The sequence below is a fragment of the Meleagris gallopavo genome, chromosome 1, assembly GCF_905368555.1.
Source record: "Meleagris gallopavo chromosome 1, MGAL_WU_HG_1.1, whole genome shotgun sequence".
NCBI classification, from domain to species: domain Eukaryota; kingdom Metazoa; phylum Chordata; class Aves; order Galliformes; family Phasianidae; genus Meleagris; species Meleagris gallopavo.
Window position 1 is genome coordinate 68,376,133 of NC_139404.1, and position 25,186 is coordinate 68,401,318.

At 39.8% G+C, this 25,186-nt stretch overlaps 2 protein-coding genes across 4 annotated transcripts in view; both read right to left on the reverse strand.

Moving 5' to 3' along the window:
* Window positions 1–6,829, reverse strand: part of EFCAB6 (EF-hand calcium binding domain 6) — a 111,091-nt gene extending 104,262 nt beyond the window's left edge. Inside the window, exon 1 of one of the 2 annotated variants that reach the window (XM_085232594.1) lies at window positions 6,606–6,829. The gene's annotated coding sequence lies outside the window, so the exon portion shown is untranslated. Of the gene's footprint in view, window positions 1–5,805 lie in introns of both variants that reach the window. The other variant, XM_085232586.1, reaches the window with a different exon arrangement.
* Window positions 6,830–11,179: 4,350 nt separating this feature from the next.
* Window positions 11,180–25,186, reverse strand: part of SULT4A1 (sulfotransferase family 4A member 1) — a 32,574-nt gene continuing 18,567 nt past the window's right edge. Inside the window, exons 3-8 of one of the 2 annotated variants that reach the window (XR_014885419.1) lie at window positions 23,818–23,898; window positions 23,582–23,708; window positions 20,310–20,404; window positions 18,134–18,272; window positions 14,427–14,556; window positions 11,180–12,823 (exon numbers count right to left, since the gene is read on the reverse strand). Coding sequence is in view for 1 of the 2 variants with exons in the window: in XM_085232605.1 (XP_085088731.1) it covers window positions 12,711–12,823; window positions 18,134–18,272; window positions 20,310–20,404; window positions 23,582–23,708; window positions 23,818–23,898 (555 nt within the window). In the remaining variant the exon portion in view is untranslated. The remainder of the gene's footprint in view (window positions 12,824–14,426; window positions 14,557–18,133; window positions 18,273–20,309; window positions 20,405–23,581; window positions 23,709–23,817; window positions 23,899–25,186) is intronic. The other variant, XM_085232605.1, reaches the window with a different exon arrangement.

A 25,186-nucleotide genomic window follows, 5' to 3' on the forward strand; every position in this document is an offset into this window, starting at 1 on the left:
AAAAAAAAAAAAAAAAAAAAAAAAAAAGCTTCTGCACATCATTACTATAAAATCATCACATTCTAATAAAATATATAAAATATTCCAAGGCCTGCCTTTCTGGAACTACAGCCAAAACATTGACGTTTTAAAAGTTGAAAACAACAAAGTTGAAAACAAAGCATAAGGGTGTTACATGACAGTATCCCATTACAGATCTCTTTGCCCTGTATTTTATCCAGTTACCGAGTTTTCTGTAGAGGCATCACATACTAGAGGGTTCAGCATTCATTGTTTGTATGTTGAGATTACAGGTAGCATGTATTTTAGTTCATGTCAGCCTCTTTCCCTCAAAAAACTTGCCCAGCAATGCAAAAAGAGCAATGTCCCTGACAGTGCAGTGTAGTGTGCAGAGATGCCTTGTGTTACTTTAGACACCTCCAGCTCTCATTGGACCTGAAAAAGAACTAGAAGAGGACCAGAAGTTTTTGCCTGATGTTTCTTTTGGATTCATAGTGAGTGAAATTCAGCTGCAGCAAAAGCATTTAATTACCTGCAGAAATCTGAAAACAGAGATGAGCTCATCTGCATGTTTGCTCCAAATTTAATCTAGGATCTGCTCTTAAAGAAAAGATAACTGCCTTCAGAAGAAACTTTGTTTACAAAAATGAAAATGGCAAAATACAGGTTCTTGTTATTGACATCCTTGCTGTATGGGAATCCTCTAGTAGCGTTCTTATGATCATCTCTTTCTTGCCCAGAAAAGATACAATCATGGATGCCATGTATATCTAATTTCAACTCCTACCCTTTCTGACAAAGGAAAGAATTCAGAAAGCATGGTTGGATACAGCTTCAGTGAAATCAGAAATGCTATCACTGCTTACTCCTACTCGTACTCCCTATATCTGAAGCTACATGGCAGGAGAGGAGGACATGACATGTGCCATGACAGAGGAAGCCTTGCATGATAATAATTACAAATTACTTGCAAAAGGAATGCCCATGTGGGGATTAACAGCAAGTTCATACTTGATTGGAACAAACTATTAATCTTACTGCTTCAGAAAATGAACTCTAAAGGGAGCAGTCATTTCAAGTGAGTACCAAGGGACAAGATGTGTATCATATATGGTAATGTATTATAACTGGCAACAGTGATCTTGTAAGTGATTTAAGAATATAAATGAGACAATAGTCCAAAGATCAAATGGACTTCAGAGAAGGGAGTAAAATACATTTTATATTGTTTACCTACAAATACAGAAGCAATTGTAACAAGAATTAGATGAGAAGGGCCATGGTTTCCTCTTCCTCCCTCTTTCCACCGGTAGATCTAGATTGATGTTGTTAGGTCTACAGCAGGAATGTACAACCTACAGCCTGGCCCAGACCGTCCTGAGACCTCCCCCCATCCCACAACATCATGGTGGTGCCTCTGCCTTGCCATGCAGCACAACCCAGCCCCAGGCACGCACCCATCGCTCAGCAACAACCACACATCAGTGGGCTATTAACACTGTCTTGGCTGAAGCCAGGACATGGGGAGTGTTCAGTGCAGTGCCCACTCAAGTTATGGCAAATAAGTGTACGCGTTTTGATACATTGATTAAACGCTGTTCTGTGAGCAGAGAAAAATACACAGCTGTGCTTTCCATTTTGATAAAGGAATTTGAAAACGGGTTTCAAGATTGCAGAAAAAAATCATCAATTTTTTTATATGTTTGAAACTTCATTTTCATTCATCATAAATACAGTTTTCAAACTGTCTGTATAGAGAATATAGAGAAACTGTGATATTCAACTCAAAATTTTGAACATGCCTCTTTACCCGACTTTTGTAAGACCTCTCTTGCCAGATAATATCTCTCACTTCACAATCGCACCTTATTCATTTCATCACTTTTGGCAATATTTGGCACTTGTGAACAACTGTTGTCGTGGATGGAGCACAGGAAGAGCAACATTTAATTAAAAAGACTCTCTGATGAGTGCCTTGAGAGCTCACTAAGAATTACAACCACTGCCACTGAACTGATGCATTTGTTTCACAAAAATCAAGAACAAATGTCAGACCAGTTCTTTGCTTTTGTTGTTGTTTTTTTTTACTGTTTTAATAGAAATATTAAAAAATAAAATGTGCTTTCTTATTTATGTACATTAATTATATAACATATTTCAAAAGGAGTGCTCCAAAAGTAATGTCTCCTATTTTATTATTTTGGCTCACAATGTCAGAGGCTGATGTTGGTGGTATGGCAGCAGAAATTGAACCTTCCCACCAATATTCCATTATGTTTTATTGCTGTGTGACAGATGGCAGCAGAAGGACAGTGTGACAAAATGGTTTCTGACATGGAAGTGTTGATGAAGCAAAGGTCACTGAATTCCTCCATGAAGAAAAAAGGCAGTTGTTGACATTCATTGACACTTGCTGAACATTTATGGAGATCACATAGTGGATGTGAGCATTGTGAGATGGTGGGTGTGTGTTTCAGCAGTGGCAGCAGCGGATCACCTTCACTGGTGTAGGTTTTGACAAGCACAGGATGCAGGCTCTTGTCCATTGCTAGTGAAAATGGTGGTGGCTATGCTGAAAAATAGTATTTTGTAGCTGAGAATTTGCTCCATCAAGAAGAGTTGCTGTGCTCTTTGTATCTGCTATAGTTTCCATGGAAATAAAGAGGAGGCATTACTTTTGGAGCAACTTATGTGGTCTAAGTCAATTCCTCTTCATTTAATGCAGTCCGGGCAAGTCAAAAGGTTGGAAACCCATGGTCTACAGGATCCTATAACCATAGTTTATCTGCGTGAGAGGACTTCTCTCAAAGTGCTGAAGGAAATGTGCCCCAAACTCCAAATGACAGAAGGGCTCCTTGACCATCACAGTTTGCTACACTGAAAGACAGCACTGAACCCCAACAAATCGTTCAGAAAAGACTGAAAAGACAAGGCTATTTGAAAGTTACAATTTGTCCTCTAAATCAAAATCCTTCAATCGCTCAGAGTCCCAGTGCTGTGAAAGCTTAGACTTGAGTACAAACACACAGCTGATTTAATTGAGTGCTGCCTATTGCCATGCAATGATGCTCTGTTTAGCTTAAAGTGAGGTCCTGGAGTAAATGTGACTCCTTGAGAGGATGAGTGTAAGGCACTTAAGTCTTCCATGCTTGTCACTCTGGCCATAGTCTCCCCTGGGTTTCTACCAGAATTATCAGAATATACAAGAAATTAGGACATGAAAGGAAGTGGTGTGTCTGGCAACAGCAATGAGAGAAAAAAAAATCATTTCTTGTAGTGAGACATAATTTGCTGATTTTGACTGTAGCAGCATCCAGTACAACCACTGATACTTTGAGCTCCATCTGCTTGCTTCTAGTCATCAAGAGCTATCTCCTACATGAAGACTTTTATACAGTTTAGAGCAGGAAACTAGCAGTAAACTAACATCTTTACCAAACAACACAGAATTATCAGTAAAAATGCTTTTAGCCACTATCTTTAAGGCTATGCACATTAATGCACTCAAACTCATTTAAAAAGAAAAAAGAAAAAAGAAAAAAAACAACACAAGAAACATTTTTCAATTAGAAAAAAAAAAACAACTGCTGTTTTATTAAACAGCTAAGTTGCTTAAATGTTTAGACTTCTAAGCTTTTGCAGGAGAAAAACACATGTACCAGACATCAGTTTATTACACTAATTACTTGTTTTATGAAGAGCTATTATTAATTTTTCTCACCAGGAATCTGAAGCAAACTATATTGTAAGTATGAACAGAAAAGCCAGCTGGGAAAATAACAATCAGACAGGGACAGTATTGCATGATATATACAACAGTTTCATATCTGTGGCTCACTGGTGACCTATGGGGCAATGTTAAGCAATGTTAAAGGATCTGCATCTGTTCCATACAACCATACAGCTTCAACAGGCAATTGCAAGCACTGTTACGTGAGCTTCTGGCAGAAATTCTGAGAAATGACAATGCTCTATAGCTCAGAGCTTTGGGAGCTGTTGCTCTTTGGCATATTCAGATACGATGAGGCATAGTTTACACACTACTGTGCCCAGTTCTGAGCCCCACCATACAAGAGAGGCAGGGGGTCACTGGAAAGAATACATCATAGTGCCACCAAGTGATTAGGTGATTAGGCTGGAGAGCAACTTTGTGGAAAGGGATCTAGGGGCTCTGTGCCTTAGCAGACAAAAGAGTCATTCATACTCTGGGGAGCATCAAGCACATCACTGCTAGCCAATTCATGCTGGTAGTGGGACAGTTTCTGCACAGTGCCCTACAGCTTCTCCAGAAGAGAAAAAAAGGGGTGGGCACTGATCTCTGCTCTCTGGTGACAGCAGTGGTGCTCGAGGGAATGGTACGGAGCTGTGTCAGGGGACAGTCAGGCTGGGTGTTAGGAAAAAGTTCTTCACCACAGGGTGGTTGGGCATCAGAGCAGGCTTCCCAGGGTAGTGGGCATGGTTACAAGTGCCAGAGTTCAAGGAGCATTTGGACAATGCTCTCAGATATAGGATTTTATTTTGGACTGGTTCTGTATGGAGACAAGCATTGGATTCAATTGTCATTGCAAGTCAGTTCCAACTCAGGATATTCTATGATTCTGAGGGACTGGAGCATATCTCCTGTGAGTAAAGGCTTAGACAGCTGAGGCTGTTTAGCCTAGAAAAAAGAAGGCTCCTCAGTATGTACAGATACCTGAAGGGAGGGTACAAAGAGGACAGAGCCAGCCTCTTTACAGTGGCACACAGTAACAAGAGCTGAGGCAATCATAAAACAAATCATAGAATGGCTGGGTTGGAAGGGACCTTTGAGACCTAGATTGAATTCCTCTGCTATGTGCATGGTTGCCACCCACTAGATCAGGCTGCCCAGGGCCCCATCCAATCTGGCCTTGAAACCTCCAGGGATGGAGCTTCCAAGCTTTTTAGGCAGCTAGTGCCAATCACTAAACACTGTCCAAATAAAAAATTTCCTCCCAACATCTAATCTAGATCTCCCCTCTTTTAGTTCAAAACCATTCCCCTTTGTCCTATCACTATTAGACCAGGTAAAAAAGTCAGCCTCCATCTTGTCTAAAAACTTCCTTTAGTACCGAAACACTTCAATGAGACCTCCCTTCTGTTTTCCAGGCTGAACAAGCCCAGTTCCCTCAGCCTTTCTTTGTAGGAGAGGTACTCCAGGCCTAAGAGCTTCTTCATGGCCCTCCTCTGGACCTGTTCCAACAGCTCCATGTCTTTCTTGTGCTTGGGGCCTCAGATGGTGCCTCAGACAGAGCAGAGAGGGATAATCACATCCCTCATTCATCCCTCATTCTGCTGGCCACCAGTCTTTCGATGCAGCCCAGGACACAGTTGACTTCCCAGGCTGCAGCTGCCTACTGTCAGCTCATATCAGGTTTTCGCCCACAAGAATCCCTATGTACTTCTCTGCAGGGTGCTCTCAATATATACCTGGGATTGCCCTGATGCAGGTGCAGAACCTTGCACTTGTTGAACCTCATTATATCTAAGTGACTTCACTTCTCAAGCTTGTCCAGGTCCCTTTGGATGACATCCCTTCCTTCTGTTGTATCAACTCCACCACTCAGCTTAGTGTCATCTGCAAACTTGCTGAGACTTCACTCAATCCCACTGTCTTGGTCATTGATAAAAGATGTTAAATAGCACTGGTTCCAAGACAGACTTAAGGGACAACCTGTCACCACCTCCTCTGGCTACAACCATCTAACCAATTCTTTATCCGCTGAGTATCCCACCCTTCAAATCCAACTTAGAGATAAGGATGTGGTGTGGGACCATGTCACAGACCTTGCAGATGTCCAGGTAGGCAACATTAGTTGCTCTTCCTTTGCCCACTGATGATGTTACTCCATCACTGAAGGCCTCCAGACCTGTCAGGCACAGTCTGCCTTTGGTGAAGTCACGCTGACTGTCGCCTTGTCTTGCATAAGTCTTAACAAAGCTTCCAAGAGGATCTCCTCCATGATCTTTCCAGGCACGGAGGTGAGACTCACCGATCTGTAGTTCCCAGGTCTTCCTTTCTACCCTTCTTAAAAATGGGAGTGATACTTCCCTTTTTCCAGTTACCAGTCAGCCATGACTTCTTAAATATGATGGAGAGTGGCTTGGCAACTACATCATTCAGCTCCTTTAGGACCCTGGGATACGTTATCAAGTACCATAGCCTTGCACTTTTTCAGTTTCATCAGGTGGTCTCAGACTTGCTCTTTGCTTACAGCAGGAGGAATTTTGCACCCTCAACCTCTGCTAAGATGTTCAGGGATGTGAGAGGCGTGGGAAGCCCGACTGCCCAGTGAAGACTGAAGAAAAGAACTCATCGAGTACCTCAGCCTTCTTCATGTTCGTTGATACCACTTCTCCCTTTTCATTTATCAGAGGGGGTACACTCACCTTGGCCTTTGTCTCCTGCCCAATGCACCTATAGAATCTTTTTGTTATTTTTCAAATCCCTTGCCAGGTTCAGCCCCATCTGATTACATCTCTACACATCCAGAGGCCATCCCTGTACACTTTCCAGGCCACACACCCTGCTTCCACCGCCTGTGCATTTAATTCTTAGCCAACAAAACGGCAGAAGAGATGGTCACCTTCTAAGATAACATTTTTATTCCCCTTCCCGCCGGATGACACGGGGCCTTTCTGTCACTCCACTCCGAGCGGATCCTGCTGCTCCCGGACGCATCTCCTTGCGGGCTCTGGGTCCGGCACCTGCAGACTGCAGACGTTACATGCCGCCCAGAGGAGGAGGGAAGCAGAGTCACCGGTGATGGCAACACGCCGCTCTACTTCCGGCTTCTCCTGTTGCCGGGACGCTGTTGCCATAGTAACGACGCTCCTCGCTCCTGATTGGGCAGAGGGGCCCGCCGTTGGCATGGCAGCAGTAAGGCGGGCCTCTATTGGGTGCGGGGCTCAGCTTGGGCTCACATTGCTCTTGTAAAGAGAGGAATGGAGATTCATAGGATCGTGGAATCATAGAATGGCTTGAGTTGAAAAGGACAGCAATAATCACCTAGTTTCAACCCCCCTGCTACGTGCAGGGTCACCAACCACCAGACCAGGCTGCCCAGAGCCACATCCAGCCTGGCCTTGAATGCCTTCAGGGATGGAGCATCCGCAATCTTTCTATTTTCCACAAGCAGGTTCAGTATGTCCTGACAGAGATAACCTGCAGGATGAACACTTTAAGAATTTGAGTAATAGAATCATGGAATGGCTTGATTTGGAAGAGACTTTAAAAGATCGCCTGGATCCAATACACTGGCCAAAGGAGGGATGAGCGTGCCCTAGGGAGCCTGCCATGCACAGAAGCCCTGACTTCTGGGCTCTGGAAGCCTACCAAGGGCCCTCCCTTTCGGGTATGGGTCCTACCTCCTTGGCAGAGAATAGTCAGGATCATCCTTCCTTTCTCTGATACGTTTTTCTGTATTCACTAAGCCCTGTTCTTTTGATGAGGCATAAATAAAATACCATGGGGCTTGAAATCCAGATGTTTTCCTTGGTTCTGTTGTTGTTCTGATCAGACTGCTCGTGCCTAGTGCTTTGTGCTCATGTGTCTATGGCAGCCTTCTTCCAGCTGTATGGAAGCAGAGGTAAAACTTGTGAAGATAGTGGTCACAGCACACAGTTACACTGGTTGCATTGCCACTGTGTGTGAGGATTACATTATTATATGTAATTGTTCAGTGTTCAGTGTTGGCACAGGCTGGATTATGGGACCAAAGCTGATGACCATGGGTTTAACACCCGCGTGGCGGGTTCTTTGTAGCTCATAGCAGAAGAGTTGTGATGATTTGAGGAGACTACTATTGTGTGAGGTGCAGGACTGGAGGACATGCTCTGTCTCCTTGCAACTGCAGCCCACAGATCAGCCTACACTGAATCCACTGCCCGTATCTGTTTCAGTTAATATGTCAGACTGCATTACAGCAGCTGAGGAGACAGCTCACATTTGCACCTGCTGTCTCCCCTCCACAGTGGCCATTTCTGACATTGAGGCAGAGAGAACAGCTGCAGGTGATGGCTTTTAAAACTGTTCTAGCATGTATTCCCAGAGCTTGTCATCTGTGCACAGGGAGAACTCCAACAAAAGTTGTTTTGAGGCATTATGATTTACTAGCAGATGAAGTTGCAAAATCCAGAAAAATTATACTGGCAGTTTGTCGCAGGAACCTCAATTAGGTCCCTGCATTAACAGGAAGTGCAAAGGCTTCTTTTTGTCTCTTGGTATCAACAGCTTCAATGTTTATAAAATTAGCTCATGGTAAGGAATCCTACAGGGCTAACAGAGAATGATTCTCACATAGAGTCATAAAGAACAGAAAATCATCCTGCATTTTTGTAAACTTTTCTTGCATTCATGCATTCTTGCAAGTCCACGCAGCTCAGATTTTTTCAAGATGCTGGATGTTATATGCAGCTGTGTATGAGTTAAGCATGAGGTCTGGAAAGAAGTTTTGTTTGATTTGCTTGCAGAATCTGTTGTAGCTCTGCCATATTTGTGAGAGGTTATTGATATAGAGAGAACCCAGTATGGACCAGAATTGCTGCTGATTTCTTTGCTGCTCCCTGAAGACAGAACAGCAATTACATTGAAGTGTGACTCAGCACTTGAGGTCTAAACCTCATTATGCTGAGATCTGTTTAAGTCTTATTTTTAAAAGAAGGTGTTTGTTTTGCAGACCCCCTTTCCATTTCATAATAAAGTAGATGGCAGGTTGCAATTTCTTCTCTCTTCTCTTTGTGATATACAGCATTACAAGCAGCAAAAAATACACACCTGCATACGTTTTATGATTCAGACACTAGAGGACAGCAGTTTGCAGATCCTGTGGCTAAAGAAAATTAGCAAGTGAACACACTAATAGCTGAGAAGGATGTAGTGAGATTACACACAATTGTTTCTGTGCTATGTCCTTTCTGTGGGTCACTGAGTCTGTGGTATTTTTGTTAATATTACTTGATTCAGCTATTGAATCTATTTTGCCTTTGTATTTTGATGGGAGAGGCGAATGATGTGACTCCCTCTAAACCTTTGCTTCTAACTACAAAGTGGGATTACTTAGAATCCAAGCAAGTCTGAATGGCTTATGAAAATGGTGATTTGGGCCTAGAAATCTTTATTATTATTGTCAGAACTATTTATGCAATGTTGTATATACAGATTTATATACAAACACTGAGAATCTTTAATGATCACTCATACACTTCGTCTTTACTACCCAACTTCACTGCAAAGAATACTTTAATCTTTTATATTCCAAACTGCACAAACATTTTTATCTAGATCAGTTCCCATTTTGGTTCTTCATGCCAGCACTTAGGCAAGCCAGTTAATGCTGCCAGCATTTTAGGCACCCTTGGCTGAAGCTGCAAGTGTAGATAGCCAGTGCTGACAAAGAACAGGTTAGAGGTTTTGGCCCTATTTCTTTGCTTCCATTTCTTTAAGAAGTAGCAGCTAGAGAATTTTGGCTAAGCACTTTTGAGTGCTGCTTAATGTGCACCTGCTAAGTGAAGGACTGAGCCTGGGAGGTGTTGGGTGTGTCCATGAATGCACATGACAAATGAAGGCCAATTTGTACTAATTAATAGTAAGAGTACTCAGTGCTTTACGGGTCAATTGCTGGCCATTTGAAGTACCATTGCAATGAAACCATCCAAACCTTCCCTGTATATCTTGCTGATTTGTACCACTAAATGGGTTACCAGCTACGTAACAGTGATAAATCTCACTAGCAGTGACTTCTAGTTTTGTAGCAGCTAGAAAATTAGCAAATTTGAATGTCGAGGGGGGAAAAATAACTGTTAATTTTATGGTGTTTTTCATTTACACTAAGTTTATATCAGTAAGGCATTCTCTACAGATACATCTTGGGCCACTTGGTCAAGGGACTTGTACAGAGTCACACTGACATTGGTTGAGCCCTGAAGGTTCAAATTGTCAAAATATGGAGTTCACCACCTATTGCTTTTAACAGATTGAAATGCTTGGAAAGACCTGATATCCAAAGGTAAAATTTCAGCATGGCTTCTATGGGAACGGGCTTTGGGCAGGCTTCTGGTTTAGATGAATTTCATCTAATGGCTCAGGGCAATGAGGTCAAGGGATTGGAGAGATGAAGTCTGGCAGAGGAGAGCCTTTCTGGAAAGCAGATTCTTAGCACACAGTAACTTTGTTGTCTAATATATGGAGTTCCAGAATAGTTGTAGATACACAATGGATTATCATAGAGGCTCTTACTGTCTGTAGTATGTAGTTTTTTTGGAGTGCACTAGCCGTTCCTCCTCTAGCATGTTAGCTGGTGACTGTATATACTAAATTTGGCATTAACGCACATAGACATAAGTGTTAAAATGTGGGCTTAGAAGCCACCAGCTTTTGTTTGAGGCCTGAGGGTGGTTGTCTTCTGCAGCAAAGAAGATAGGCTATGCTTGAGAATGGGAATATGATCTACTAGTGTCTTCAGAAACACAAGAAGCCTTTTAAGTGACTGGTAAGTATAAATTGTATGTCCTTAGGTTAAAGCAACTTCAGTGGATTTTTTGTGCTAATTAAATCTTTCTTCTGACTCAAACTTACATTAAGTGTGGGAAAATTTTGTCCTCTCAGTAGCAAGACATAGGAGACAGCTATTCCTTCTGCTCCTGCCTTCTTGAAGGCTTACCAGTTTGTGGGTTTTGGCCTTCTGTATGACAGACTAGGACTCCAGAATAGAGCTGCCTGGGAGCTGTAAGATAGAAGTGTAAAATCCTGAGTGGATGGAACAGTGACTGTATCAGCCATCACAATTCAAGAACAAAGGAACATCAAATTATACTACGTGATGGCAGCCCCTATGCAAACAAAGGAAGTCCTTTTTCTGCACTATGTGTGGAGTCTATTGCCACAGAATGCTGTCAATTCTAGCATAAAGAAAAACTCCACAAAGAGCTACTAAACACAGAGATGCTCACAGAATCCTATGCTCTCTACTACATTTTTGCATAGGCGTTTGTTACTAGCAGTGTCAGAAACAGCTCACAGGGTCAGACAGTGGTCTGATTTGATATTGTGTTTTCTGCAATTCTTGTGTCTTAAGTTTGGAAGTGTTGGTAGTGAAGAGGATACATTTCCCATGATGACATGGCTTGAATAGGAGGTCTACAAAATGAGCAAACCACAACGCATGGAACACATCTTTTATTCAATAAGCGAGCAAGCACAGAAGTATAATGTGTAGTGCTTAATATTCATACAGTACTAAAAATATAAAAATAGAAATAAAATTTCACAGAAAGCGTTTTCACTCACAAATATACAAGGAAAAGTGCTGTCAAGCCACATCATGCTACACCACTTGCCAGCTGAACTGACAGTTTGTTTCCCAACAGAACTGAAACACTAAAAATCTGCTAGTCCTTCCTCACAGCTTTTGGTGAGATTGAGTATTTGACCAGCAAAAATGGGCCTCCTGCAGCTGAGAACCTAAAAGGCATTGATGTCATTACCTAACAGAATAAAATAATTCTGGAAAGCTTTATATTGATAGTAGCCTACTTCAGGCTGTTTGCATACCTGTCATAGAAAATAAAAAAGATAAAGTAATAAACTTGAATTCTGATTATAATCCAGATGAGTCATAGCTTACAATTACTGAAACTATCATGCATACAGTACTCCCACCTGGTGATGTATTTTTAAACTCTCTTCCTTCAACGCTGCTGTTTCCTCTCCCTTCTTACTGTGTCACATACAACCAGCCTTAGGTTAGGTGTGATGGAGTCCAGTAGCACAAAAACAGTACTGCATGCTTTTAACTTTTGGTGGAACTGGAGGATATGCAGCACCTTATCTTCTCTTCCTGTATCTAACAGGTGAAATTCAGATCTACACAGGAAACCAACATTAGTCAGCCTGATTCCTGGAGAAAAACCTCTGCATCAGATGTTATGCTTTTAAGCCCAGTTTTGAGGGACTGAGCGAGAGCTGGGGACATAGAAAGCTTCTGTTTTCTGACCTTCTGCATGGAGCTGAACTTCACCCATCAGGAAGACATCCATCTGAAACGTGGGTGGGTTTTGTGATTAGAGTGACAATCACAGCTGTATTTCATAACAAAGCCTGTCTTGCAGAGTATGCCAGTACACAGAACCTACTCAGAAATTACACAGATATGGGTGCGCAGAACTTAGTGTGAACCCCACTTTGATCAGCTACTATTTTGGAATGGGATTTATTTATACTTGATTTACCAGCTATAAAAATAAATATGATGATTAACCCCTGAGATCATTCTAGCATACAGATTTGGCCTGTTACTTGATTCCCTCTGAAATAATTTATTTGGTTTATGGACAGTTATTTAGGTTCTAGTGAAAAGCTTTTATAAAACATTAAATAATCAATGTGGGGCTGAAAAGGTGTACATTCTAGTTGCATATATAATACATACCTTATACTGATATAATACATTCCATAGCAGCTGAATATTCTAGTATTGTCTAGGAAGTTCTTGTGTGTGGATGAAGAATTAAAATACCAAAAAATAAACAGCTGTTTAGGATCAAAGATAACTGTATCTGCTATGGTTTACTTAGATTGATTTTCTTTCTTTAAATCTTGTTACACATAATAGCTACAGTAGTTTGTCCAGCAGGTAATAAATGAATGCATAAAGCACTTCTAGCTATATCTGGATATCATATGCATGCATTTTTTATAAATAAAAATCAAATGTGAGGTCACATTTTCCCATCTTCTGTTTATATACTAAATCAAATTTCTCATTCATTGAAACAGTGAAGATGTCTTTCCACAGCCCAACTCGACCTGAAACATAGAGAGGGAACACAAGTCAGAGAGCAGACAGAATACCAAATTTCTACAGTCTTATTATGCAGGGCACTAAGTATTATTTGTGAGAAGCTGGTCAGTATTAGCTTTCGCTGAAACCTCAGTAAGACCTGAGTCTACCTTGTATCTTCCCCATTTGCCCACTGCTACAACTCTTGCAAAACCCTAAAGTGAGTACGCTACACCTTGTGGTCTGGATTTGGAGAGTATTATTCAGGAAAAAATTAGATTACAAGATCTTGAATTAGCCTTACTGAGCATTAAATACAGATTTTGTTTTGGATGCTAATTAACTCAGAACTTGATTTCTGGTGTCAGTGCAAAATATGGATGTTTAATAATCCCATCACCTAACAATACACTTCAAAATGACTGTGGCTTTACCACACACGAGTTGGAAAACTATCCAAAAGGTGCACGGAATACAGAGCATTAAACAGATTATTGAGTATCGATGAAATTTTAGCATAGCAAAATTATATTATTTTACATTTAAAGATCAGTTCAATGGATGACTTCATGTTTTTCAGAACTGAGGGCAACAATTTGCTAAATACGAATAGTTAAATTATACTATATATATAATACATATAATATATATATAAAATAATAATACTTAAATTATTGAAAAGAATGTGTACCATACACCCAGTTTGTGCCATTTAATTTTGTACATAAGGAGCAGAAAGCTTTCAGTGGATGTGCTATGGACACTGAGCACTTTTTCAGTGTATGGAGTATTGCTTACTGAAGCCAACTAGTAACATAACTTGCTGATATTGCTGAAATCACCAGTCAAAAGCTACAGCTCCCTTAGGCGCTGATTCTTTGCAACAGATTTTATTTATGTCATAGTCAGTCAGGGTTATTTGTTGGTGTCTCACTGATACTGGGTATAAATAAAGACAAAATCCAGGCTTGTTCAGCTGGAATAAATGAAAGGAAAACTGAGACTGTGGTACCACTGAGTTTAATCATAACAGCAAGAGCAAAACTACATGCAGGGAACTTAATTATGCATTTGATGCATACAAAAAATACCCATTTAATTTAATTACTATTGCTTTTATGCAGCAACTCTATAATTGAACCCTGAGACAAAATTGCTTGAAACCTCAATAAATTACACATTTACATGATGTGTGGCAAGGACCATTATATGAAACCAGGATTGCCCTATAATTCCCAAAAGTATGACAGTGTTGCAGTTTGCTTTCAGGATCCAAAGGTCAAAAGAACATGAAAGTTACAGAAAATACATCACATATATTTCTTTTGCAAAATTTGTCCTTTATCAAACAGACAGTTAAAACATTTCTTGCAACCATAAATATCTGATAATGAAAATTAGTTTTGTTCTCCCAACTATAATTGCATAAAAGCCCGTATTTCCATTTCAATAATGTTAATAAAACATTTTCTTCCTGTGCTTGGGAAAGATAAACCTTTAATTTCTGAGTCTCCCTAACAACACATGTAAACAAATGACAGGTATTATAAAGGGCATATGCAGTAGATTATTTGTAACATACTTTTTGTTACCATATGAATGGATAGGTTGTCAAAAAAAGTCACCCACCTGGTTTATGATTTGAATCATGCAACTGTGTAAACTATGATGTGATATGACTCAAATATAAGTAATATATCTAATCATTTTTCTGCTTTCACAGAAGCTCAGGGTTATCTTCAGAGTAAAGATCAATGTGCTAAAAGAAAAAAAAATGAAGAACTAAAATAAAGCAAAATAAAGTAAATGTAACTAATGACAAATTAAAAATATTTGAAACAAATTACAATAAGCTGTCATGTCATTGCCAGAATTCTTTGTCACACAAATGAAGAACAAAGCTCCGTTAATGAAGCTACATTCTGAAGTAACAAAATATTGTAAAAGCCAAAGACAGTGAACAAAAGAAATTCAAAATAAGAATATTTTAATAAAAAGCACACAGAGAGCAAATGACAAAATATTAAATTTGCTGCAGTAGCTGCCTTTCTTGTATACTGCAAGACAGAGGAATCTTTTGGAAAGATTTGTAGAAGAATAAGAGGCTCAGAACTTTGGGGGTTTGCAGGCTCTACTACAAAACAGTGAACACTAACACTGCATATGGAAGTGTGCACGCAGCAAAAGCAGGCACTGCCCCATTTGTGTGGATGAACTGGGCAGTGGGGACAGTAGCTGACCTTTCTGCCTGCTGAAGGCCTCAGCAACAGCTCTATTCACTTTTCTCTGTTTTTTCTGATATTACAGCCCTCACCTTCCTTTCATAACTGGCTTTCCGGCTTTCACTACAAGAAGGAGGGATTTTAGCTGTGCACAGCAAGTAGCTGTGATGCTGCTCCACAGATCTCTAAGACAACAGGGGCTAGGTACAAACCTAGGTTTCTATGTTACTTCACACAATTGAACAGAGGAGAATATGGCTCTGTTGATTGCAAAATCTTGCCTGAAACTCCAACGTGCTCAGGATGCCTTACCAGACTCATTTTTTGATCTTGTTTTCACAGCCAAGAAGTGGGCTGGTAATCAGACAGGTAACCTACTGTAAAATTCTATGAGATAGTTTGTGGCTTTCACACAAGATGCAAGTTGTGTTACATGCTGAATTTTCAGTCTGAAGAAGTGGGGGGAGAGTAGGATGAGAGTTAAAATATCTAACAGCAGAAAAACACACTACACTTGACTGAAAACTAGAGGTCTTTCAGTAAAACTTCACTCTTTTGTCCTTACCAGAATTTTAACTCAAGCTAGCAATCTTGAGATATTTATTTCAAGATCTCATCATTTACCGTAACATAACTGCACTGGAGCAAAAGAGGTGCCATATCACAGTTACAGAACTGCTCATAGAAGTTCAGTTTCCAGATCCTACTGTAACAACTGGAGTGTACAGCTACTACATAATAATAACCTTTCCATGCCAGGTTCACAAATTCACAGATAAAAGCAAGGATGTCTGAGCAACGCCTTTTTTAAAGTACGACATTCTGAAAAGTATGTGACAACACGCACAGAATACAAACTAGTGAGGATCAGTTACTCTGACCGTAGTCTGGGCAGGGGAATGAAAACTGGCATGAAGCTCTGCCAAAAAAAGACAAAGGCAGTACAGAATACCAGTAAACCTGCTTTCATGGGAAACAGATCATCTCACACAAACCTGACCGAATGTTCATATGATTACAGTCTGACTGATTAAAGGTGATTGCAAAGTACAATGGACTTTAAGGCGTGTGATTTTACTGTTTTTTAGTATAATTATAAAATGTTCTATTGAGTTTACACAGAAAGGTTTGAAGGAGCTGCAAAGGTGGCTTCTGTGAGAAAAGCTCAGGAGCTGCTCCACACATTGGACAGAATCAGTTCCAGATGGCTCCAAATCAGATTCACCACTGGCTGACAATGCCTCTATGATATCAAATTTAAGGAGTAAGAAGCTGTAAGAGAGGAGGTCAAAAAATATGAGAGAAACAACACAAAGTGAGGAAAAAAGGAGTAGGAGGAAGTGTTGTTCCAAATGCCAGAATGGATATTTTCCTGCAAGTACATGGACAAGACCGAGGTGGAGCAGGTTGTCCCCCTGCAGCCTAGAGGACCATGATGAAGCAGATTTCCATGCTGAAGCTTTTTATGGGTCACCGACGCTATAGCAGTTTTTTCCTGAAGTACTGTACCCCACAGTGAGGCCCATGGTGGAATGATTCTTTGAGAACTGCAGCCTGTTGGAAACACCGGTAGTGTAACAATTTGTGAAAGGTTGTGTCCTGTGGGAGGGATCCCCACAATGGAGCAAGGGAGAAGTCTGAAGAGAAAACAGCAGCAGAAAGTAGCTGTTGTTAACAGGTTTCCCATTCCTCTTGTGCCACTCAGTGTTGGAAAGATGTGGGAGAACGAGGACTGAAGTCAAGACTTGAAGGAAAAGGGCATGAGAAAAAGGTGTTTTTTGTTTTGTTTCACATTATCATACTCAGTTTTTAATTGGAAATAAATTAATCTTCCCCAAGTTTGCCCATGATGTAATCTCCCTTTTTTATCTTGACCAATTAGCTTTTTCATTCTTTTTGTTCCACCAATATTGCTGAAGGGAACTGAGAAAGCAGCTTGGTGGATATCTGGCAGCCAGCCCCACAGTAATAAATAAAATGTACGATAAACGGCTAACTTAAAATAAGTAGTCAAGAAGGACTGATGATATTTGATGTTTTTATCTGACATTTGAAAATACGTGTAAAAATTACAGTTAAGAAAACTTGTAGATAACAAGAAGATTGGCTGAGAGAAGTAATGTGGAAAGGGCTCCTACGCAGAAACCTAAGAACTAAGTATTCAGGTCACACTGCCTGCATAAGGGACAATAACCTTTAAATCACTTCCATTGAAAAGACTCTGCAGCCATGATAAGCACAAGTTTTACATATGATGCTGTAACAAAAAGTGGTAACATGGCCACAGACAGACAAACGAGGGGAACCGAAAGTTCCAGTTAAAGTTGAATTGTATCAGTGGCTAAAGTGGTTTCTTTAGTTTGAATTCACTTTGGAAAAGGCACTTGTGAAGCTGACACAGGAATTCTCCATCATTTTCTTAAGCCCTCATTTTCAAAAAGAGTTAAGTGCTATGTTAAATAAGTTGAGGGGCTTCTTGAGTTTACTCTTCCATGCTTATCAGTAAGAAGAATTAGAAAAGAATTGATTTTTTGACACTGTCAAAGGACTAGATCAAAGAGCACTTTGGATTCCTGCAGAAAGGCCTCAAAAGAACAAACATCTATAAACTAAACACATTTTAGACAGGCAAGGCAGACAATGAAAAAAGCACATGAGAAGAACTACATGTTCTTGTCATTTGATGACTTCAAACTAGAATTACCTGCTATTCCAGAGAATCTCATACAAGGAAACACAAAGGTTTTTAAGCCAAGATAAACTGTAAGAAATTGTACGTGCTTTGATGTTCCAATGTCAGAAGGAGCTAAGCGGTCTTCTCAACATCAATAGCTTATTCAGTTGAATTAAGCCAAAGACATCTTGTATTCTTGAACAGAGCAGTTTTGATGGTGTTGCATATAAGCTGTTGAGCTTGAATGTTTCTGTTCTTTTTAGTCATTTCTATCTTTATTACAAAACAACTCCCAAGATTACACCAAAAATCAGTTTTCCTGTCATCATTTAAATAGCAACATTTTGCCAACACCTTAACATATCTTGAAGGTTACTAAGCTGTCAGTTGCTTTATTCAACTTCCACTCTTAAGATTTTTACTGTGGGTTTTAAACGTACCCCTGCCAACAGGAAGTGCTTCTGCATTACAGCACTGATCAATGAGTTGATGGCAGTGTTCCACCATGGATTCCAGCTGTGCTTTGTCATAAGAAACTCCTAAGAACCTCACCAGTTGCTCAACCATTGTTGCCAAGTCCTGTAAGAGAGCATTTAAAGATGAGTTTATTTTGCAATATTTCAAGTGGATTTATAAAATGATTTTCAATATTTCAAAACGATTTACATCACGATGAATGGGAAAAATACCAGTGCAGAAGTTCCAGAAACATCACTGTCTTAAAATGTTGCCACCTTCTGATTTGTGGAGAATAAGCCCACACATTCCAAGTAATTAGAGGAAGACAAGCAGGAGGCACAAAGATGCTGTGATGCTACCAGCTTTCAGCAGCATCCCTCAATGTGCAGATGAGAATGAAAACGTTATTTATAAATCGTGGGTTTTACATCATTGCTACTAAATTATCAACATTATTCTGCTTCACTACATCTTCTGTCAGAAAGTACAAGAAAAATATAAGCTGAAATTGTATGTTTATTCAGCTTTATTGAGTTCTACCTTGCTCTTGCCTTTTTGGAGGTTTAGACATAGGAGCTGGGTTCATCCTATGTCTGCATTAATTTTCCAGTCAAATATTACAGAAATCATAGAATGGTTTGGAATGGGTTGGAAGATAACTCAAGGATCATCAAGTTCCAACCCTCATGCCACAGGCAGATCAAGTACTAGATCAGATTGCCCAAGTCCCTTTAAACAGCTCCAGGGATGGGGGCATCCACAACCTCTCTGGGCAGCCTGTGCCACCACCTCACCACTCCCTCAGTAAAAAACTTCCCCGACATAAAATTTAAACCTCTCCTTTAGTTTAAAACCATTCACCTTTGTTCTATTGCTATTTGCCTTTGTAAAAAAGTTTATTTTCCTCATGTTTATAAACTCCCTTTAAATATTAAAAGCCTGCAATGAGGTTTCCCTGCAGTCTTCTCTTTTCCAGGATGAGTAAGTCCAGTTCCTTCAGCCAGTCTTCATAGGAAAGGTGCTCCAGCCCTATGATCATCTTTATGCCTTCATCTGTACCCTCTCCAAAAGCTCCACACCATTCCTGTGTTGGGGGCCCCAGACTTGGACACAGTACACCAGCTGGAACCTCATGAGGGCAGAGTAGAGGGGGACAATCACCTCCCTCACTCACCTTACTGGCCACTCCTGACAGAATCCAGGACACCACAGGCCTTCTGGGCTATAAGAGCACACTACTGGCTCATGTTAGTTTTTCATCAACCAGGATCCTCAAGCACTTCTCAGCAGGGCTGCTCTCAAGGTGTTCTTCTCCCAGGTTGTATACATATCTGAGATTACCTTGACCCAAATGCAAAACCTTGCACTTTGCTTTGTTAAACTTCATTAGGTACACGTGGGCCCACCTTTTGAGTTTATCAAGCTCCCCCTAGATGGCATCCCTCCCTTTGGCTGTATCACACCACTCAGCTTGGTGTCATCCAAAAACTTGCTAAGGGTGCATTCAATCACATCATCTATATAATTGATAAAGATGTTAAAGAGTACCAGTCTCAAGATAAATCCTTGGGGAACAGTGCTCACTTTGAAAATTTTTATTAATTCTCAAAAATATATTACTGCTATATAGGAAAAGGAAAATAATGTTCAATGTAGTACTTTCATTACATTTCTGATTAAAAATAAAGTAGATTTATCAGCCAGCATGCTGTAACAACCCTAGAAGTTCACCGCATGCTACATGATCACCTCAAATTGTTTTTAAGACAGATTCACAGCAGACAGTAAGGACAACCGAATAATCAGAATAAATGTCAGATATGTAAGACAAACCCCTAACGAGAGAGACTTCAGTTCTCATTGATACAGCACACACAGTAAGACATTTATTTTAAATGAAAATCAAGGGATGTGTAGCAAGAGCACCTCCCTGCTCTGTGTGAATTGCTAACCACCTATGCAAGCAGGTAGATTCCTGAGTAAATTACTAGGTTTACAACAGTGCTTATAGAAGCTATGAATGCCAGTGCTTTAAAAATGGTATCAGAGATTAGAAAGCCCAAACACGGGCACAAGAAACAATTTGTTAACTTTGAATATTTTAAATGTTATGACATTTAAAGTGTTTAAAATACCTCTTTGTTACATCTAACCTACCTTGTGCATATCTTCGTACTTGAGGAAAAGTACATTGGCATCCATATGATGTTCCCAAAACTCTTGGACATGTTCAAACCACGAACCATATCCTACTATAGATACAGAACGATTGGCATGAGGAAAAATTAATACTGTTTGACAAAAATGTAAAAATGGGAAAACTAAATTAATTAGGGTTGTTAACAGCCTTAGGAGAGTTGTCTGGTTTTGTTCCATTGCCATGCACAGTGACTAACTTAATTGGAAAAGAACATTTCTACCAGTTTGGAATATTCAAAAGAGCTAACCTACCCTAAAGAAAAAATACTCAACTGAAAGTGCAACCATGTTTCACTATGGGCCTCTCTGGAGCTCAGTATTAGTAATGCCTGATTACCGTTCCAAAGTTGAGCCAACATAAAAATTACAGAGATTTATTTGCAAAAAGTAAATTTTCAGTGACTCTGACCTGTGTGAATTCCTGCAGTTGGTGTTATCACACTGCACCTTCCATTACTCAAAGCTATAGACAACATACGTAATGGAAACCTATATATAGAGGAAAATTCCATAAAGCATCTGCTGTGATGGACAAAGAACTGCTAACAGCCATTATCCTTTCTTTATTACACAAGTACTGAAGAAACACACATATTAATATGCTTCACTGTCATTCTCAGAATACTAATGGTGTACCAACAGCATATTCTATTTATCTTTTGTTTCCTCTAAAATCTAAGACTTATTCTCTTCTGTTGTTGCTTTCTTAGCATTTCCATGCAACCTATATAGGTATGCCAGAAATGGTCTCAGATATATTGTAGCTAAGTTGGTACACCAGGAGGGCCCATGTTCCCAGCACTGCTAAGGCAGTAGTTAATGGAAGCTCCAACTCCCTCAATTTTTTTCCTGTTTTATTTTCCACTTCTCTGATAAAATCCACATTTAGAGTGGTTTTTGTCTATCTTTGTGTGTAGCAGAGGTACAGACACTGGCATTTATTATCTAAAGAGTATGTTTTCTGCCAACATTATCAGAAAGGAAAGCAAAGGAGAAATGCATTACAGAATCACAGAATTGTATAGGTTAGAAGGAACCTCAAGAGATCATTGAGTCCAACCCTACTGCTGAAGCAGGTACCCTAGAATAAGCTGTACAGGTAGATGTCCAGATGGGTCTTGAATTCATCTCCATAGCAGACTCCACAACCTCTCTGGGTAACCCGTTCCAGTGCTCCGTCACACTTACTATAAAGAAGATCTTCCAAATATTTGTACGGAACGTCCAACATTCAAGTTTTAGGCAACCACTCCTTGTCCTATTGCTACAGACCACCAAGAAGAGCCTGGCCTCGTCCATTTGCCTCCCACCTCCCTTAGCTATTCATAAAAATTTATCAGATCCGCCTCTCAGTCTTCTTTTCCCCAAGCTGAACAGACCCAGGTTATTCAGCCTTGCCTCATATGGGAGATGCTCCAGGAGCTTTATCATCTTTGTGGCTCTCCACTGAACTCCTTCTATGAGATCCCTATCTGTTTTGAACTGGGGAGCCCAAAACTGGACACTTAGCACTCTAAATGTGGAAGTGGATCACCTGACCTGCTGGCCATGCTCTTTCTAATGTATCCCAGGATACCTTCTTGGACACAATGGCACAATGGAACTTCCTCAAAGTGTCTTAGATAATCAAGGTAGAAGCTAAGCAAATACAGTGAGCAGTTCTTCACATTTTCTCAGTATTGACATTTTTATCTTTACAACAAAACAACTTCAGAAAAGTGCTAAACATCGTTTCTATTCTTTATAATTTTAAAGAAATTCATGCATGGAGATTACACATCAGTCAAGCAAAAAACCCTTTTCCTAGCTGCTCCTAACTGCACAGGGCAAGAATCCGTTAACATTATGGTAACAAAGTTTACCTGCATTTTATGTAAGAAATTCCCTTAAGCTCCAGAAGGTAGTGCCAAAGAATTAGCATATTTAAGATTAAACCCCCATTCAAGAGCTAACATGTACTAAATCTGTTTCCAGATGGACAGATATAAGGTAAGGGGTAAAAAGAATTGTTGTCATTTGGATTTAGTGCTTCTCCTTCTTGCACCACTTTGAATGCTTACTTTTTTTGCTTCTATATTGCTTCCATGAGATGAAAACACTTAAATAAGTACCATATTTATTGTATTACAAAACACGTGAGTTTTTGCATAATTATGGACACAGAACACACTCCAATGTTTTACTGGCTCTAGAAGGTAATGATAAATCACATAGCTGCTATAAGATAAAGATCTAAATAGCTCCTGGGATATTTACATGAAAAAGAATGCAGAACCTTCCTCCCATCTTAGAAGAACCTATCTTTAATATATCTCCACTGTAGAAGCTCCTGCTCATGGGTTGCAGACAAGATTCCCATTCTTGGGGAATGCAGAAAAAAAAGTTGAAGGTGGGTTGGGAATGGAAGGATATTTACCCTCCTGCACAAAAGAAAGTGGCAAGCATTATAAAGCCTGTTAACTAACCTCCATTGGCAGGCTTTTACCATTTTCCTTCCCTTTAGTATTACACAGCTTCTTTAGAATCAAGTCCCCTAAATTCCAGATTGAAATAACATTTTCCGGATCTAAAGGAAATCCTGGTCTCAGAGCAGACCAAAGTGTCTGGCGACTTCTTAGCATCATATTAGGGTACATAAAGAAGATTTTGTAGAGAAAGAGAATGCAGTAAAAAAAAACATGCATTGTTCTGTTTTTTGATCTTGCTAGCTACAAAGCATGGCAATCCATTGGCAAAAAGCTCAGTGACAGCTACTTACATGAGAACACAAACCTTCACTCGCTGTAAGGTTACTAAGTTCGTGCAATGGAGTTACTTAAGGCAGTGCAGCCTGAAGGGAACACAGTGGGTTGGTACATAATGAAACAGCCTTCGCTCACAGGAGTTACTGAGCAAGTAGCTGATGAGCTGTTGTAACACAAGTTACATTACAGTAGTAAATTTTCAGCCTACAATTACCTTCTTACAGGTAACTTACTAACGTATTCCTACTGATGTGTGAGCTCAGTCTCACGCAAACTAGAATTTACCTGAGTGAAGTAGAACACAATTGATCCCACAGGGTCAAATATTCTAAGACAGTTATTGACCATAGTTTGCACAGACTAATCTAAGTTCATGCAGCATTGTATCTCTAGTAACCTCCTTGCAGTATAAACAAAATAAATGCATCTTTATCTACTTCATTTTTGTACTTGCAGAGATGAAAATAAATGTGTATCGCTCCTTACACTTGTCATTCATAAACCTTCTGCAGAACTCCTGAAATGTTCCTCTGTAGCTCATGGTCCTTAGGGAGCGGTGAAACTGGTAATAAGACACCACCAGGTCTTTGGGGTTGCGAGCCATGTATATTACCTATGACAAGGGAGGGAAATCATCTTAATGAACGTTTGTTTTTTTCGTTTCCCTAAGCACATAAACAACTGTTGCTGGTTCAGTTGAACAAGCATGAATTAATTCTCACCTTTGAATTGCCATTATGGAGGTCTGAAGGCAAAAAACGATATGGTAGGTGGCTTTTTATGAGGCGAGGAGATGTCAGTTCCTAAAATAAAGCAGAGAAATGTTTCTCACAGTGTATTAGTTTTTGGCACATCCTGAGTTCTCCTGAACTGATTTCTTTCTTTTATTTCCTTTTTTTTTTTTTGAGCCAATGCAGAAATTCACTTCTTAAATTAATAGAGGTCTGGACTAGAAATTTGATCAGAGAATTTCATCTGTTTTAAATCAAAAGGGTGGATCTTTGAAACTACTTCAATTTGTAGGATCCTCTTAGGAAGACTAGAAGGGTTGAAGATTCTTAGCATAAAAATGACCTTGTTTTCACTGATGCTCCCACTAAAATTCAGTGAAAAACATTCGAAAGGCTGAATAAACAGCTTCAAAAAACCCTATCCTTAATTTTTCAACTTCAAAATTATAATCAAAAGCTTACTTTAGCCTCAGAATTAGACTCAAACAATCTGAGTCTATATCTGAATACATAAACACTTTTAAAGGTATTTTTCTATCATAATTTGGAAAAAAAAAAATGTCTTATGACACAGATCATCTTCCAGTAGTTAAAAGCTGCATAAATACTGCTGAATCAAGTTGTTAGCAGAGAGTATCCACAATGCGTGATCTCAAACTAAACCTTTCATTATTGCTCCTGCTTATTTGCGTTGACATATCACTGAGGTCTCACTAGACTACGGTCACGAAGCAAAAAAGGAAAGCAATCTCTGGCCCCTGAATACTCATCCTAAGGAGGGCCAAATGCTGCAGCAGTAATTGACTGGAACCAGCTTTGATCTATCCATACTAGCCTTAGCTAGCTCAAATCAGGAAGCAGTCCTCAGATGGAGCCTGGTATTTTGCATATCTTGGAATGATTAGGCCTGTATCTAAAGTAGTTAGAGCAATAACAAAATCACACTTAACATGACATTCCACTAATCTGAATAACTCTTAACAATGTCAAAGTTATTTCATGCAAAATACTCCAAACTCCTCTAACTCCGCTACAGAGTTCGTAGATCCTCAGACCCTGAGTCTCTTGGGAGCTCTATGTTCAAATTCAGATCTACAGATTCACAGATCTCTGTATTTGTAGTTCTTCTGCAAATTCAGGGAACGGATCAGAGCAAATCAGTCTCATTTGGAGAGCTCCCACTTACATAAGTAAGGTAGGCTTGTAACTCTTATTCAAGAAATCTGTTGTCAATATGTTTAGGACATTGAGAAATATGTTTTAAAGCACTGGAATATAATCAAGATTAATAAAACCAACTTCAAAATAACCTAGTAATACTCTGAATCATTCCAACAAACTGAACAAGGACAAGGGCACA